The sequence below is a fragment of the Dreissena polymorpha genome, chromosome 2 (assembly GCF_020536995.1).
Source record: "Dreissena polymorpha isolate Duluth1 chromosome 2, UMN_Dpol_1.0, whole genome shotgun sequence".
NCBI lineage: Eukaryota > Metazoa > Mollusca > Bivalvia > Myida > Dreissenidae > Dreissena > Dreissena polymorpha.
The window spans coordinates 84,656,506-84,668,851 of record NC_068356.1 but is presented as its reverse complement, the minus strand read 5'-3'; the positions used below and the strand labels follow the sequence as shown (position 1 = coordinate 84,668,851).

The 12,346-nt window shown below is 31.8% G+C and overlaps 2 protein-coding genes across 3 annotated transcripts in view; one reads left to right on the top strand and one right to left on the bottom strand.

The window, feature by feature from the left end:
- The window catches only part of LOC127867884 (insulinoma-associated protein 1a-like), a 499,447-nt gene that overhangs the window by 377,482 nt on the left and 109,619 nt on the right, over window positions 1-12,346 (bottom strand). The window lies entirely within an intron of this gene.
- LOC127867887 (uncharacterized) lies at window positions 8,511-11,436 on the top strand. Its single transcript, XM_052409401.1, has 2 exons — window positions 8,511-9,435; window positions 10,240-11,436. The coding sequence occupies exons 1-2, from the start codon at window positions 8,700-8,702 to the stop codon at window positions 10,719-10,721; spliced, it is 1,218 nt and encodes a 405-aa protein (XP_052265361.1). The 5' UTR covers window positions 8,511-8,699; the 3' UTR covers window positions 10,722-11,436.

The window sequence follows — 12,346 nt, the reverse complement described above, 5'->3', positions numbered from 1 at the left end:
ATACTAAGCAAAGTCAGACTACGGCGTACATGCATATTAAAATTCACTTTATAAATTCCATGAAACTGTTACATATCTCTGATACTACTTCTAGGTTGTGTAGTTGCGACATGTAGGTTAACATTTGCGTTCAACAACTCCTTTCTCTTGCTGAGAATTAGACCTAGCATGGGCTTGTATCTGGGCCCATAATTAACAAAATACTAAAATTACTTTCGATTACTTTTTTAGGGAAAGAGAAAGTGTGCTGACATTGTTTGTGTAGGTAGACGGGTTATTTAGCGCTCGAAAAACTTAGAGATTGCATTTGGAGCCAGTGGGGTCAATGTCACTGTTTCTTAAATAGATAAAGATACGTTGTCAACATTGACAATGAATATACAGAAAAAAATGATTAAATTTATTTGGGGAAGTAATTAAACATATAATGCATGAAAGATAGTCCTCTTGTTTCAAAAGCAATTTAAATTTTTTTAGACTGTTGAACCCATTATAGCAAAACTTTCGGTTGTACGCGATCGTGTTTTCCTGCCTTACATTACAATCCAATTGCATCAACATATCCGTCGAACTATCATTCAATGCAGTGTTTTACAATAGAAAACCTTCAAAATTAATATGTGTGTTCGTCGTATTTACGAATCGATATTTATTCATTCTGGCCATAAGTGTTAACTCTCTGTGATGTATTCAAGTATTGGTTACGCTTTTTAGGTGTTTTTAATAAAACTTTATCTTCAATACAATTCACCATAATCTATTTTTGCACAAACGAGTGACAATGTACAATGCAAATTAGTAGTCGAGAGATACAATTTAGATAATTAGAAAGGATTATAAGGTTTGTTGAAGCAAACTGTTGTGAAACCTTAGAACAGTGTAAGTGCTGTGTTTCTAACACAGTTAAAATACACCATAAGTTTTAGCTAATTAAGTAAAAATAAAGCGCGACTTCAATAAGTAAAATTAAACCGCACCTTCAATAATTGCACCAATCGGAATTTTCTAAAGTATAGGTTGTTTCGAAACATGACTAATTGCCTTAAACAGGCTTTGTGGCTGTGGTTATAGCAAGCATACGGCAATGCGTGGATCTTGCACACTGCACTTCATTGTGTGATAATATTTTGTGTTTAAATTGTATCCCGTTTATATAGTGGAAGCAGCTAGCTCCACACACGTTTAATATTGTATGCGGAGATTCTGATTGTCAGACCGAAAAAGTAATTTCAATATACTGCCCCCATCCCCCGTTTACACTTTAATACATACTTTAAAACAAAACAAATATGTCGATGTAGCTCAATAGTAGTGCGGTCTTATTCAGGGACAATCTATGCATTGATTAAATAAGATCTGTTCCTTAACGACGTGTACAGAATACACCCGAAACCCGATGGCTCATTTAATGCATTTTATAAAATATTTTAGGTATAAAACATAACTCCAAAATAATTGAGGGATTAGAAGCCACTTGGGAACAATCTGAAACCGGCTGCATGGATACGCAGACAGAACGTCATTGTATGCCCGAGGGAGGGAGACTCTCGCCCACTATGATTGAAACAATTGAAGGTATGTACGGATTACCAAGAAATTAAATTACACCATGTTGGTAAAGATTTACATGTTTATTAATTATCATAACGTGAGGTATTTATACTGATGCTACTGATGTTATTAAATTTGTGGTATACTAGCTTATTTGTTCCCGAATGTGCTTCAAATATTGATGATGCATAAAAACAACATTGTATATTAAACTTTATGAGAGTATGTGGTCGGATTGAAGCAAACCAAACTGAAATTAGTAAAGTATGAGAACTATGCAGATTTGGTATGATAAATTATTAATCTAATCGTGGACTTTGTTACTATTCGGCGAACTATAGGGCTATTCAGTATTACTATCAAAGGTCAGCCCTGTTACCTGCAATAAAGTAGATGAATGCCCACCGTTGTATTTCTTACATTCTGGTTAATGTTTGCGTGTCTACATCATATTGCTTCATTTACTTCAGGCATTGAAATGAAACTTGTCTTGTTTTTGTAGGACTCTAATGAACATTAACTTACCTAGATCGATAAATTTCATTGACTACTAAGGAAATTCAGACTGTGATGAACATGCATGCTAAAATTCAGATTATAATGTTCATGAAACTATTACAAATCTCTGGTACTACTTCTGTTTATAATTGCGACATGTAGGTTCACATTGCGTTCAACAACTCCTTTCTCTTGCCGAGAATCATAACAAGCTTGGGATTGCATTTGGGGCCATAATGAACAAAACACTGAAATTACTCTTGATAATTTTATTAAAGATAGAAAAAGTGTGCTGACGTTGTTTGTGTAAGTAGAATAGTAATTTAGCGCTCAAAACTTAGACATTGCATTTGGAGCCAGTGAGGTAAATGTCACTTTTTCTAAACATATAAATATTTGTTGTCAACATTGATCATACAGATATACAGAAATATCATAAAATTCATTTGGGAAAGCCTATAACGCAGCGACGATAGCAGTCTGGTTTCAAACGCTATTTTAAAATAAAGACTTCTAAGCAACGTAAGGCGTTAATTTAAATGTCTGCTTTCTTTAAATGACTGCTATACTTTATTACAAAATGGAGGAAAACATAACTTACTAAGTGCACTTTGCTCTCTTTCTGTTTCCTCGTTGGCACATATTGATAAGGAATGTAAACTTATTTTACTTCAATCTTACCCTCTTTATGAATGTGCTTGTATTATTGAATCTTTCACTGACTACTATTTACACCTTTTATTGAAAATGCACTTAACAAAACTCTGAATCGTATCAAAATTGAGTTTTGCAACATAGGTCTTGATTTAATTGACCTTCCAAAAATATTCAATGATAAAAATGTACGTCGGTTGATTCCCCCTTATTTCCGCAATACTGAATCACCACTTATTTGCTACAAATATAGTAAACCTGTAAGAAGTATCGTTTTTATTTGTAATTCTATTTTCACAGATATTAATGTAAAAACAAAATTGTTCTATATCATGTAACTGTTCTAGTTCCAAATATATATATGGTCCAGTTGGACATGTTATTGCTGAGGACCTTAATTTCATCCAAAATAAAAACCTTAGAAATTTACTACGCAGATGCCCTAAGTATAGATTGGCTATTCCTGTGGATTTTGATGACTGCATTAAGAAAATCGTAACATCCTTACAGGATTATTGCACAAAATGGTGAAGGAAGGAAAATGCTGAAATTACTGCACTCAATGATTGGAAAACGAAAATATTTAGTATTGCCATGAATAAAAAATATTTGTATGATACAAATCCTTTGGCTTTACCACATTCACCTAAATTTAATTTAATAAACAAAATCTTTGTAAACTTCATGAAGACTTAAAATCTAAATTCGTCATAGTTCCTGCTGATAAGGCTGCTAATAATGTTATAATAATATGACGAGTGTTTTATGTTCACACTATTTTACAAGAACTTTCACAAACTACATCATATTGTGATTACAATAAGCAACCTAATGAAATTATTGCCGGTCATATTGCCGAATGCAAAAAATAAAATGTAATAGTCAATATTACTGATAAAAAATTGCCATCACTTTACTGGATTCCTAAATAACATAAAACGCCACATAAAAGTCTTTTTATCGCTAATTCAGTGTCTTGTACCACCAAGCAATTATCAGTGTATCTTACATGGGCATTGAGTGCTATTAATAATAACTTTATTTCGCGAAGATAACACATTAAGAAATAGCATATTTTTTTTACAATGTGGTCTTCAAAAACACAGTATATGTAAATATAACTCAACAATGTCTAGAATACTGCAATCAGCCTTAAAATAATTACAAAAGCATCATATAATGAAAATAATAATACTAATACAAATAATATTAATATTATAAAAAAATAGTTATATAATTACAATAATAATAATAACAATAATAATAATAATAATAGTAATAATAATAATAATAATAATAATAATAATAATGATAATAATAATAATAATAATAATAATAATAATAATAATAATAATAATGGTTATTTCATTCTTTCATAACAACAGACAATCACAAAGCAAAAAGAAGAAGAATAAAATACCCAAAGGCGGTATTTTAATCCATACAACCCACAATATCAAAAAAAAGTTTTGCGTATGTAGCAAATGATTTTTAAGGTGACGTTTAAAGGAAATGATTGTAGGTGCTTGTCTTATATTATTTGGAATAAGGTTCCATATATTTCTCGCACAAAAGGAAAAAGTACGCTTTCCGTAATTCGTTTTAAATGCAACATATGATAAATCGTTGTTGGTGGTGGACCTAAGAAAGTATGTATTGTTATTTGATATAAAAATAACGTCATCGAAATAAGGAGGCATTGAGCCATCTAAAACTTTGTACTCTATAGTCCCAACAAGAAATTTACGCCTATTTTCAAATGACAACCAGCCCAGTTTATTGAAAATCGGAATTGAAGGAGAGGAAAACGGCTTATTCATTATTATTTTTGCAGCACGTTTCTGTATCGAAATTACCTTCTTTAAATTTGATCTTGTGGCTGAGAACCATATTGTACAACAATAGTCCATATGTGGTAAGATGTATGAATTATAAAACAACTTAATTGTTTCATAATTAAGATAGGGTTTAATGCGTTTTAATAAGGCTAGCTTTGAGTTGAGCTTTCGACAGACGTTTTTTATATGCAGTTTCCAAGTGCGATGTGTGTCAACAGTTATACCAAGTAAATTATGATGTTCAACTTGATCAATAACAATGTTGATGTCATATAGCTAAATATTGTAATAAAGTTTATGAAAATAGTAATATTAACCTATTTTGGTCAATAAAAAACTCCTAAGAAGTTATTGATCAGATTGAAAAGAAAAAATATAAGGTGTCACAGGTAAGTACTTATGATTTGTCTACACTATATACAACGCTTCCTCACGCTTTAATAAAATCCAAACTTGTTTCTTTGATTGAAACAACTTTTTAGAGAGAAGTGTTCATATCTAGCTTTAAACACTAAAACAGCTTTTTTTACTTATCATATATTAGATAATAACATCATTTGGACTGGTCTTGACTTTTGTGCAGCAGTTACTGTTCTTCTGGATAACTTGTTTGTTGAATTAAATGGTTAAATATTTAAACAAATTATTGGTGTTCCTATGGGTACTAATTGTGCCTCACTTATAGCTGATCTTTGTTTATATTGTTATGAAAGCGAATTTAGGTTAGAATTATCTAGTGATCAAGTAGATTTGATTCAATGTTTTAACCTTACTAGTAGGTACATTGATGACATACTTAATTTAGATAATTTATTATTTGAACAATATATTCACAAAATCTACCCTAACGAACTAGTCTTACATAGATCGCCTCAATCCAATACAGACGCTGCGTATTTTGACTTACATCTTACTATTAATAATAGTAGGATTAAAACATGTTTATACGACAAACGGGACGAAATTAACTTTCAAATTGTGCATTTTTCGAGCCTAGATGGCAACATCCCTAAAGGTCCTTCCTATGGTATTTACATTTCACAGTTGGTACGTTATGCCAGAGCATGTTCATGTATTTAAGATTTTAAGGATCGTAATCTTTTATTAACAAAGAAATTGCTAAACCAAGGCTTTTTGTATCATAACCTAAGAAGTAAATTCGCTAAATATCACTTAAAGTAGGGTGATTTAATTTAAAAAAATATAATGTTTCTTTAAAATGGCATTTAAATAATGGAATTTCCCATCCATCATTTAATGGAGATGTTTTGAAGCGTGTCCGCAAATTAAAATATGCTAAAGAAAATGTTCATATTAAACTTTTCAATTTAATTAACTCGTTTTTATCAATAGGATATGCTGCTGATGTACTTAAAAACACGTGCTAGATGGTTTTTGATTCACTATATCTTTCTTAACTTAAAATTTGGAATTTTTAGATATTACGGGCATTAGTTACAATGCTATGAGGTAAAATTGTATATACTTACATGTATTATGAATATTGCTAGGCCAAGGTTGAAGTTCAGCGCTCCCAAACCGGTGTTAACCCCCAATGCATTGCATTGACCGTTCCAAGGCGGTGGCGGTGACCCCAGCTTTATTCTTATTTGTGTTTATGCTGTTTTGTATTAAGTTGTATTGCCCTGTTTTGTACTGTTTTGGCAATCGGTCACTTGCCTTAAATAAAGGACCTACTAATTGTTTATAATAATAATTCAATACTACTCCAGCAGATGGAGTTTCACTTCTTTATATTCTAAACCTCATTCTAGCAAAACATTCAATGCAGTGTTTTACATGTGACCACCTTCAAAATTTATGTGTGTGTTCGTCGTCCTTACTACTTGATATTTATTGATTCTGTCTATATGTGGTAACTCTTGGTGATGTATTCAAGTATTGGTTTAGTTTTTTTAGGTGTTTTGAATTAAGTAGTGTCTTAACTCAATTCACCATGATCTATTTTTTTCTATTTTTACAAATCTTCCTGATTGATGTTATGATGTGCTTGTAACGTTACAAACACTTTTATTGACAGTTGTCATTTGAAAAAAGATAATAATACACTGTTTATTTACACGGAACAATTGAGTTTCAATCTGCATTTTTCACATATTAACTCTTAGCAACATAAATGGCCTCTAGTAATACCGCATAACATGACATTTTAATCATAGCCTAAATCACTAGAAGATTTCAGATTGGCAAAAGTGTTCCCTTTTGGTTCAATCAAATCAAATAGTCATGTATGTTATGTGGTAAATAAACCTTACATTGTTCAAAATATGAATTGTCTTCTTGTCACACCTCTTTAAATTACTAAAATAAAATTGTTGAGGAAACATAAACGTAAAATAATAAATCGTAATATTTAGCAGTGTCTACATCTGTATACGTGGATTTTTATTTCCTAAGTTTATTTGTCACTATCAAGTCGACTTATTAATCCGAGCTACCATACATAAGCAATGAATTTCATCGTTTTATGCAGTTTATTATACTGTTCGTCGTCTTGAAGGTGAGTACTTTGTACTGTTAGAGGCGTGTAAGCTGAATTACATTGACAGAGCAAACATCGACGAGAATGAATCGTGCGATACAGTCCAGTGATGTGTACGTCGTGTTGCAGGCTAGTGGTATGATGCACATACTGTTAGAGGCGTTCAGGCTGGATTCGCGTTTGTCGAAGCCTTTCACATAATTTATGTGATTTTTTTCATCATTATTAAATTGATGGACTTGACGTTCATGCAAATTGACTATTTTACGTTTTAACACTTAAATTTGCTTTTTAAGAACATTGTCTTTTGAACGGATGACAAATGTGGTATGTGGTTCGTAAGTTGAGGTAGTCTACGCCAAAAATGCGAAATATCCATATTAATGAAATTAAAGGTTACCGACTCTTGGTATTCACTTGAAGCATGGTTTGTCGGTTTACGCAATATTCGGTTTGGTATTTTTCTTTCTTCAATACGATAACGTTGCTTTTCGGCACGTAATAATACTCTACTAGTGATATCGAATGTTTCCATGTATACAGGAGAGGTAAGAGAAGACAAACGGTCGCATTAATTGTGCTATTTGTGTATTTGGCAAATTGACTAATACTGTTTAAAAAAAAAATTAGGCTCCCAAGTTATGTAACACATCGGCAATATATATATATATATATATATATATATATATATATATATATATATATATATATATATATATATATATATATATATATATATATATATATATATTTGCGTGTGTTGATAGTGATAGTAAGTGATTGAAAGACATCGTTAGAAGAATTAGTAGCAGTAATAATGATACAGTTTCAAATGTATATTTTATATGAAATGACAAACTTAATGAATGTTTAAAAATGATATCATCTTACGACAGGGCGTATAGTTTCAAGTGATTGTTAATTGACTAGAAACAAAAGTAAATGACCACATGAGACTAAAAACGACTTTCGACACAAGAACAGCTACTCATAAGGTTACAAGATTTTTAGTATAGCATGTGTAGGAAAGAATGCGTTTTATCTACTTCATACTCCATTTGTAAATAAATATCTTCTACTTGACTTAAATGCATAAATATGATGATTTATCTTTCTTATTTTAAACTATTGGTCTCTTTAGGCGTTGGGTCTTAACATTCAAAGAGTATTGGCTGTTCTTTTTCTTTCGCACAATTTGTTATGGTGATAATCTTAAAGCCAATACTTTGTAAAAGGCTTTGCACACAGCTAAAATTGTTGTTATTCCCATAAACTGAACACCGTTCTACTGTAAGACACATCCTATTCAATTAAAAAAAAACGGTTTAAAACCTCTGGTGTTTTTTTTCCATCACTCTCATCTGTCTCTCATTCGTTATATTTGAAGTTATCGAACTGTTTTCCGTCATACATTTATCCGTCTTTTAAGCAATATTTTGACGTTATACTCATGCATTAAATTCTTTTTTTCAGATGCAACCTGGTCGTTGAAAATAACGCAGTTGCAAAACTATATTGACAAAATTAAACTGAGACAAGATATTGTCTCCGCATACACGGCTTATAGATTTCCTGATAGACATAAAGACGTTGTAATTGTCGTGGCAGTTCGACACACACACATTGAGAGTGGATTGAAGGAGGTACTCGAAGAAATGAAAATAAAATACAAAATCGATTATTTGGTTAAAACACCAGAATTCGTAAAATGTACCGACACAAAGGAACAAACAAACAAGGAAGTTACGGATAGTGAAATAAAAAGACTCACTACTTGCATTCAAAAGAATGCAGACGGTTTATTGTCAAAACACAAATATCTAACAATTGTTCAAGGATATTTCATTAACGTAAACAGTACTAAACATAACAATTCAGTTATTTACGAACCACGCCTTGTTTTGTACGTTCTTGCAAAAGGCTTTATTCCAATTGACGAGTATCCTTTTGACTCTCAATATGATGGTATAAAAACAGAAGTTCGTGAAGGAACTTTTCAACTATTTGGAAATCAAGCCAATGATATACAAGACAATATTCGAATGGGTTGCTCAATCCAAAGAGTAATAAATGGTAAACCATATATTGGAACACTTGGCGTATTTTTCGAACATCAACAACACGGTCTTTGTGGAATCACATGTGGACATGCAATACTCTCACCGGAAGAACATATTAAATTCATGACAAAGCAAGCAAACGTTGATAATCTTCAAAACAACATTGTATTTCAACCCTCTGAACCAAATGTACTCGGCCAAGTTGTGCAAGTGATTAGCTCATTGGGCGACATCTTCAATTCAGGGAATGATATAGCAGTAGTAAAAATTGACAACAGACACCCAGTGAATGGAAAATTGTCACAACAAAAACAAGAAACAAAAGAACAAGGTATTAAGCACACACTATGTTTTGTTTTAGGTTATTACAAAAGCTTGTAGACAGACCAAAGCTTTATGTTTAATTGTAATTAAATGATTTAAATTAATAAATGTAAACATCGAAATCAAATTGTTCTAGTAGAAAACTAAAATATAATTAAGGAAAGGACAATAACAACAAAACGTTAACCCCGACTAGTCTTGTACCGGTGGCCTTTGTATTAAAAAGTTATGCTAGTACGTACAATCATGCATTGAATACTTATATAAGAGACTCCACTAATTACCGCAAAATATGAAGAAAACAACAGGAACCAATTATTTAAACGTTAAGCGTGTGTAACGTTTGATAGTGTCATCGATTTCCAATTTGTATTATTCATAAACAACGATGTGTTTTCAATATGACTCTGCAATGAAATTGTTATTTCTTTCCAAGACCTTCAGTGTTTGCTATGTTTTGAATCTATGAGCAAGTTCCTTTAAGCGAAAGATAAGTAGCTAAGAAACGTAACTAATAAATATGTGTCTTGGTCCGATAAAACGGCATAGCCATTTGTGACTACATACAAACCAATTTCATATTCATGTTCAACCCCTATGTCATTCCTATTATTTATTTCACAAAATTACTATACCAATTGTTATTCGATATTGAAATATTAAATATATGATAGGTGTCTCAAAATATTAAACCTCTTAAAACACAGATGAAAGTGATGATAAAGACTTGAAAAAGTCGGAATTCTTCATGAGTTGACATTAACATTAAACTGATATGTTCTACTTTGTTTTGCTTTGTTTTGTGTTTCAGAGTTTGAATATACATCTGGAAGAGTATTCACATCCAACAAATACCAAGGCGTTTGTTGCAAGTTCGGTAGAACAACAGAATTTACTAAAGGAACTGTTGAACTTTTTGTTGGTAATGTAACAAAGACTATTGAAATGCACGGTACAGAAGTAACGTATAGCAACTTAATAGTCGTAAATCAGCTAAACGAATGCGAGTTTGCTTGTCCAGGTGATTCTGGTGCCCCTGTTTTCGTCAAAGATGGTGACGGTGAGAATGTATGTATCGGGCTTTTACTAGGAGGAATACCAGGATGCGGTCCGTATTATGTTATACCAATTGAGAAGATACTGAACGATATTGGTATAACTAAACTGAAATCGTTTTCCCCAAGTAACGCCGAACTTGGAAGGTCCATCGAAAAAGTTGAGCAGAACATAAATAAGAAAATCGATAAACTTGAGCAAAAAATTGTTGAATTGCTATTGAAACGTTCGACATAACAGTTGCAGTTGGCAATTTTGGATATCATTACCGGTTTTGCAAAGGAACTACACGTCATAATTTCGGTGTTGGCATGCTGCGAAGTCAATATCGTTAAGAGACTAAATACTTACTATATGGTTGTATTGTTATTGTTAATGACAAAAGCCAAATGCGCTAAAAATTATAAATCAACAGTGTACTCTCACTTCATGTGTTTAAGAAGTAAACATTAAAATGATAACAATACACATTATGTACATCTAGGTATAATATGCATGTAGTTCTGACACGGCGTGAATTTCTACTTGAAATATAAAACACGTCTGAAAAAAGAAGACACTATTGTTTTTGTAAAGGTTCGAGCTATACATGGATTTTCGTTACATTCATTTTTCCGCTGTTAATATCGGTATCTTCGTGTTGCATCACAATCAACTTACATGTTATATGGTGTTACAAAATCCATAATTTTAACATAAATCTTTAACGCATTGGTCCAAGTAATATAAACGTTCAGCAAAACAAAATATGTAAAAATAAAACTGTTGTTTTGGCTTAAGTATCACTAGCCGATGTTAATAACTTCGCAATAGAAAGATTTTCAATTAGCCTGATTAGAAGCTTGTGGTCAACAAATTCAACTTATTTATAAGGGACATGTTTTAAATATAACATTTACGTGGACAGTAATGTTAAACGATTTGTGATCCAAATTTTATCAGCAATGATCTATGCTCCTGATGAAAAAAGGATGCAAGAATTATGTGCGGTTGATGACGTTTCGGTTGACACAAGTATCGATTATAAAGTATTTAATGATAACCATTGTGTATTTGCTTAACACGGTTTCTTATAAAACAATTCATTTTTCCATAGTGTGTTACTTAGTCAATGAATATAAAATATTACGTTTAAACAAATTAAGTTAAATAAACAATTAATGAACAATGAATCACATTGTGTGTATTCAATGTGTCAAGTTAACGTGTTTGTGCAATAAGACCTTCACTTTTTATCTACTACAGCTTTGGAAAAAAAAAATTATTAAATCATCAAGCGGCGCTTGACTTTCCAATTATGTTGCAGCGACGCTTTAAAAGTTAAAGAGCGCTTGCAAGCTCTAGTCCGAACGATATTTGAATTCAGCCAACAACTAACCAAACAGCACGCGCTAATCATCTGTATGGGCACAAATGGCTTAGATAAGAGGTTTAAACGTTTTATGGGTTGTTTATGGGGGACAATCGTGAAGTTTGTACCTAATAAAAGTTGATACCGATCGACTACACCGATACACATGGCGCAATAGCAATAATATGTGTGTTAATGTCTGTTCTTTGTTTTATTTTAACTGTTAATATTTATTTAAGTATTTTAAAAGAAAAGCAGAAAATGTTGTTTGTTGCGGTAATCTGTGGTTGAATTTCAAATAACAATTAAATGGAGTCTTACATCTCAAGTCATGTATCCAGCCTACGTAAACTGTTTCAACATTTGGTGCATTCACATCAAATAGGTTATTTGATATTTACGGAATACGCCATGTACATGCAATCATTTGTTTTTATTTGTGGCGAATCACAAAATGATTAATTATAAGAAACGACCAGTTCCTGCGTCTAGGAAATCTGCAATTACTTAT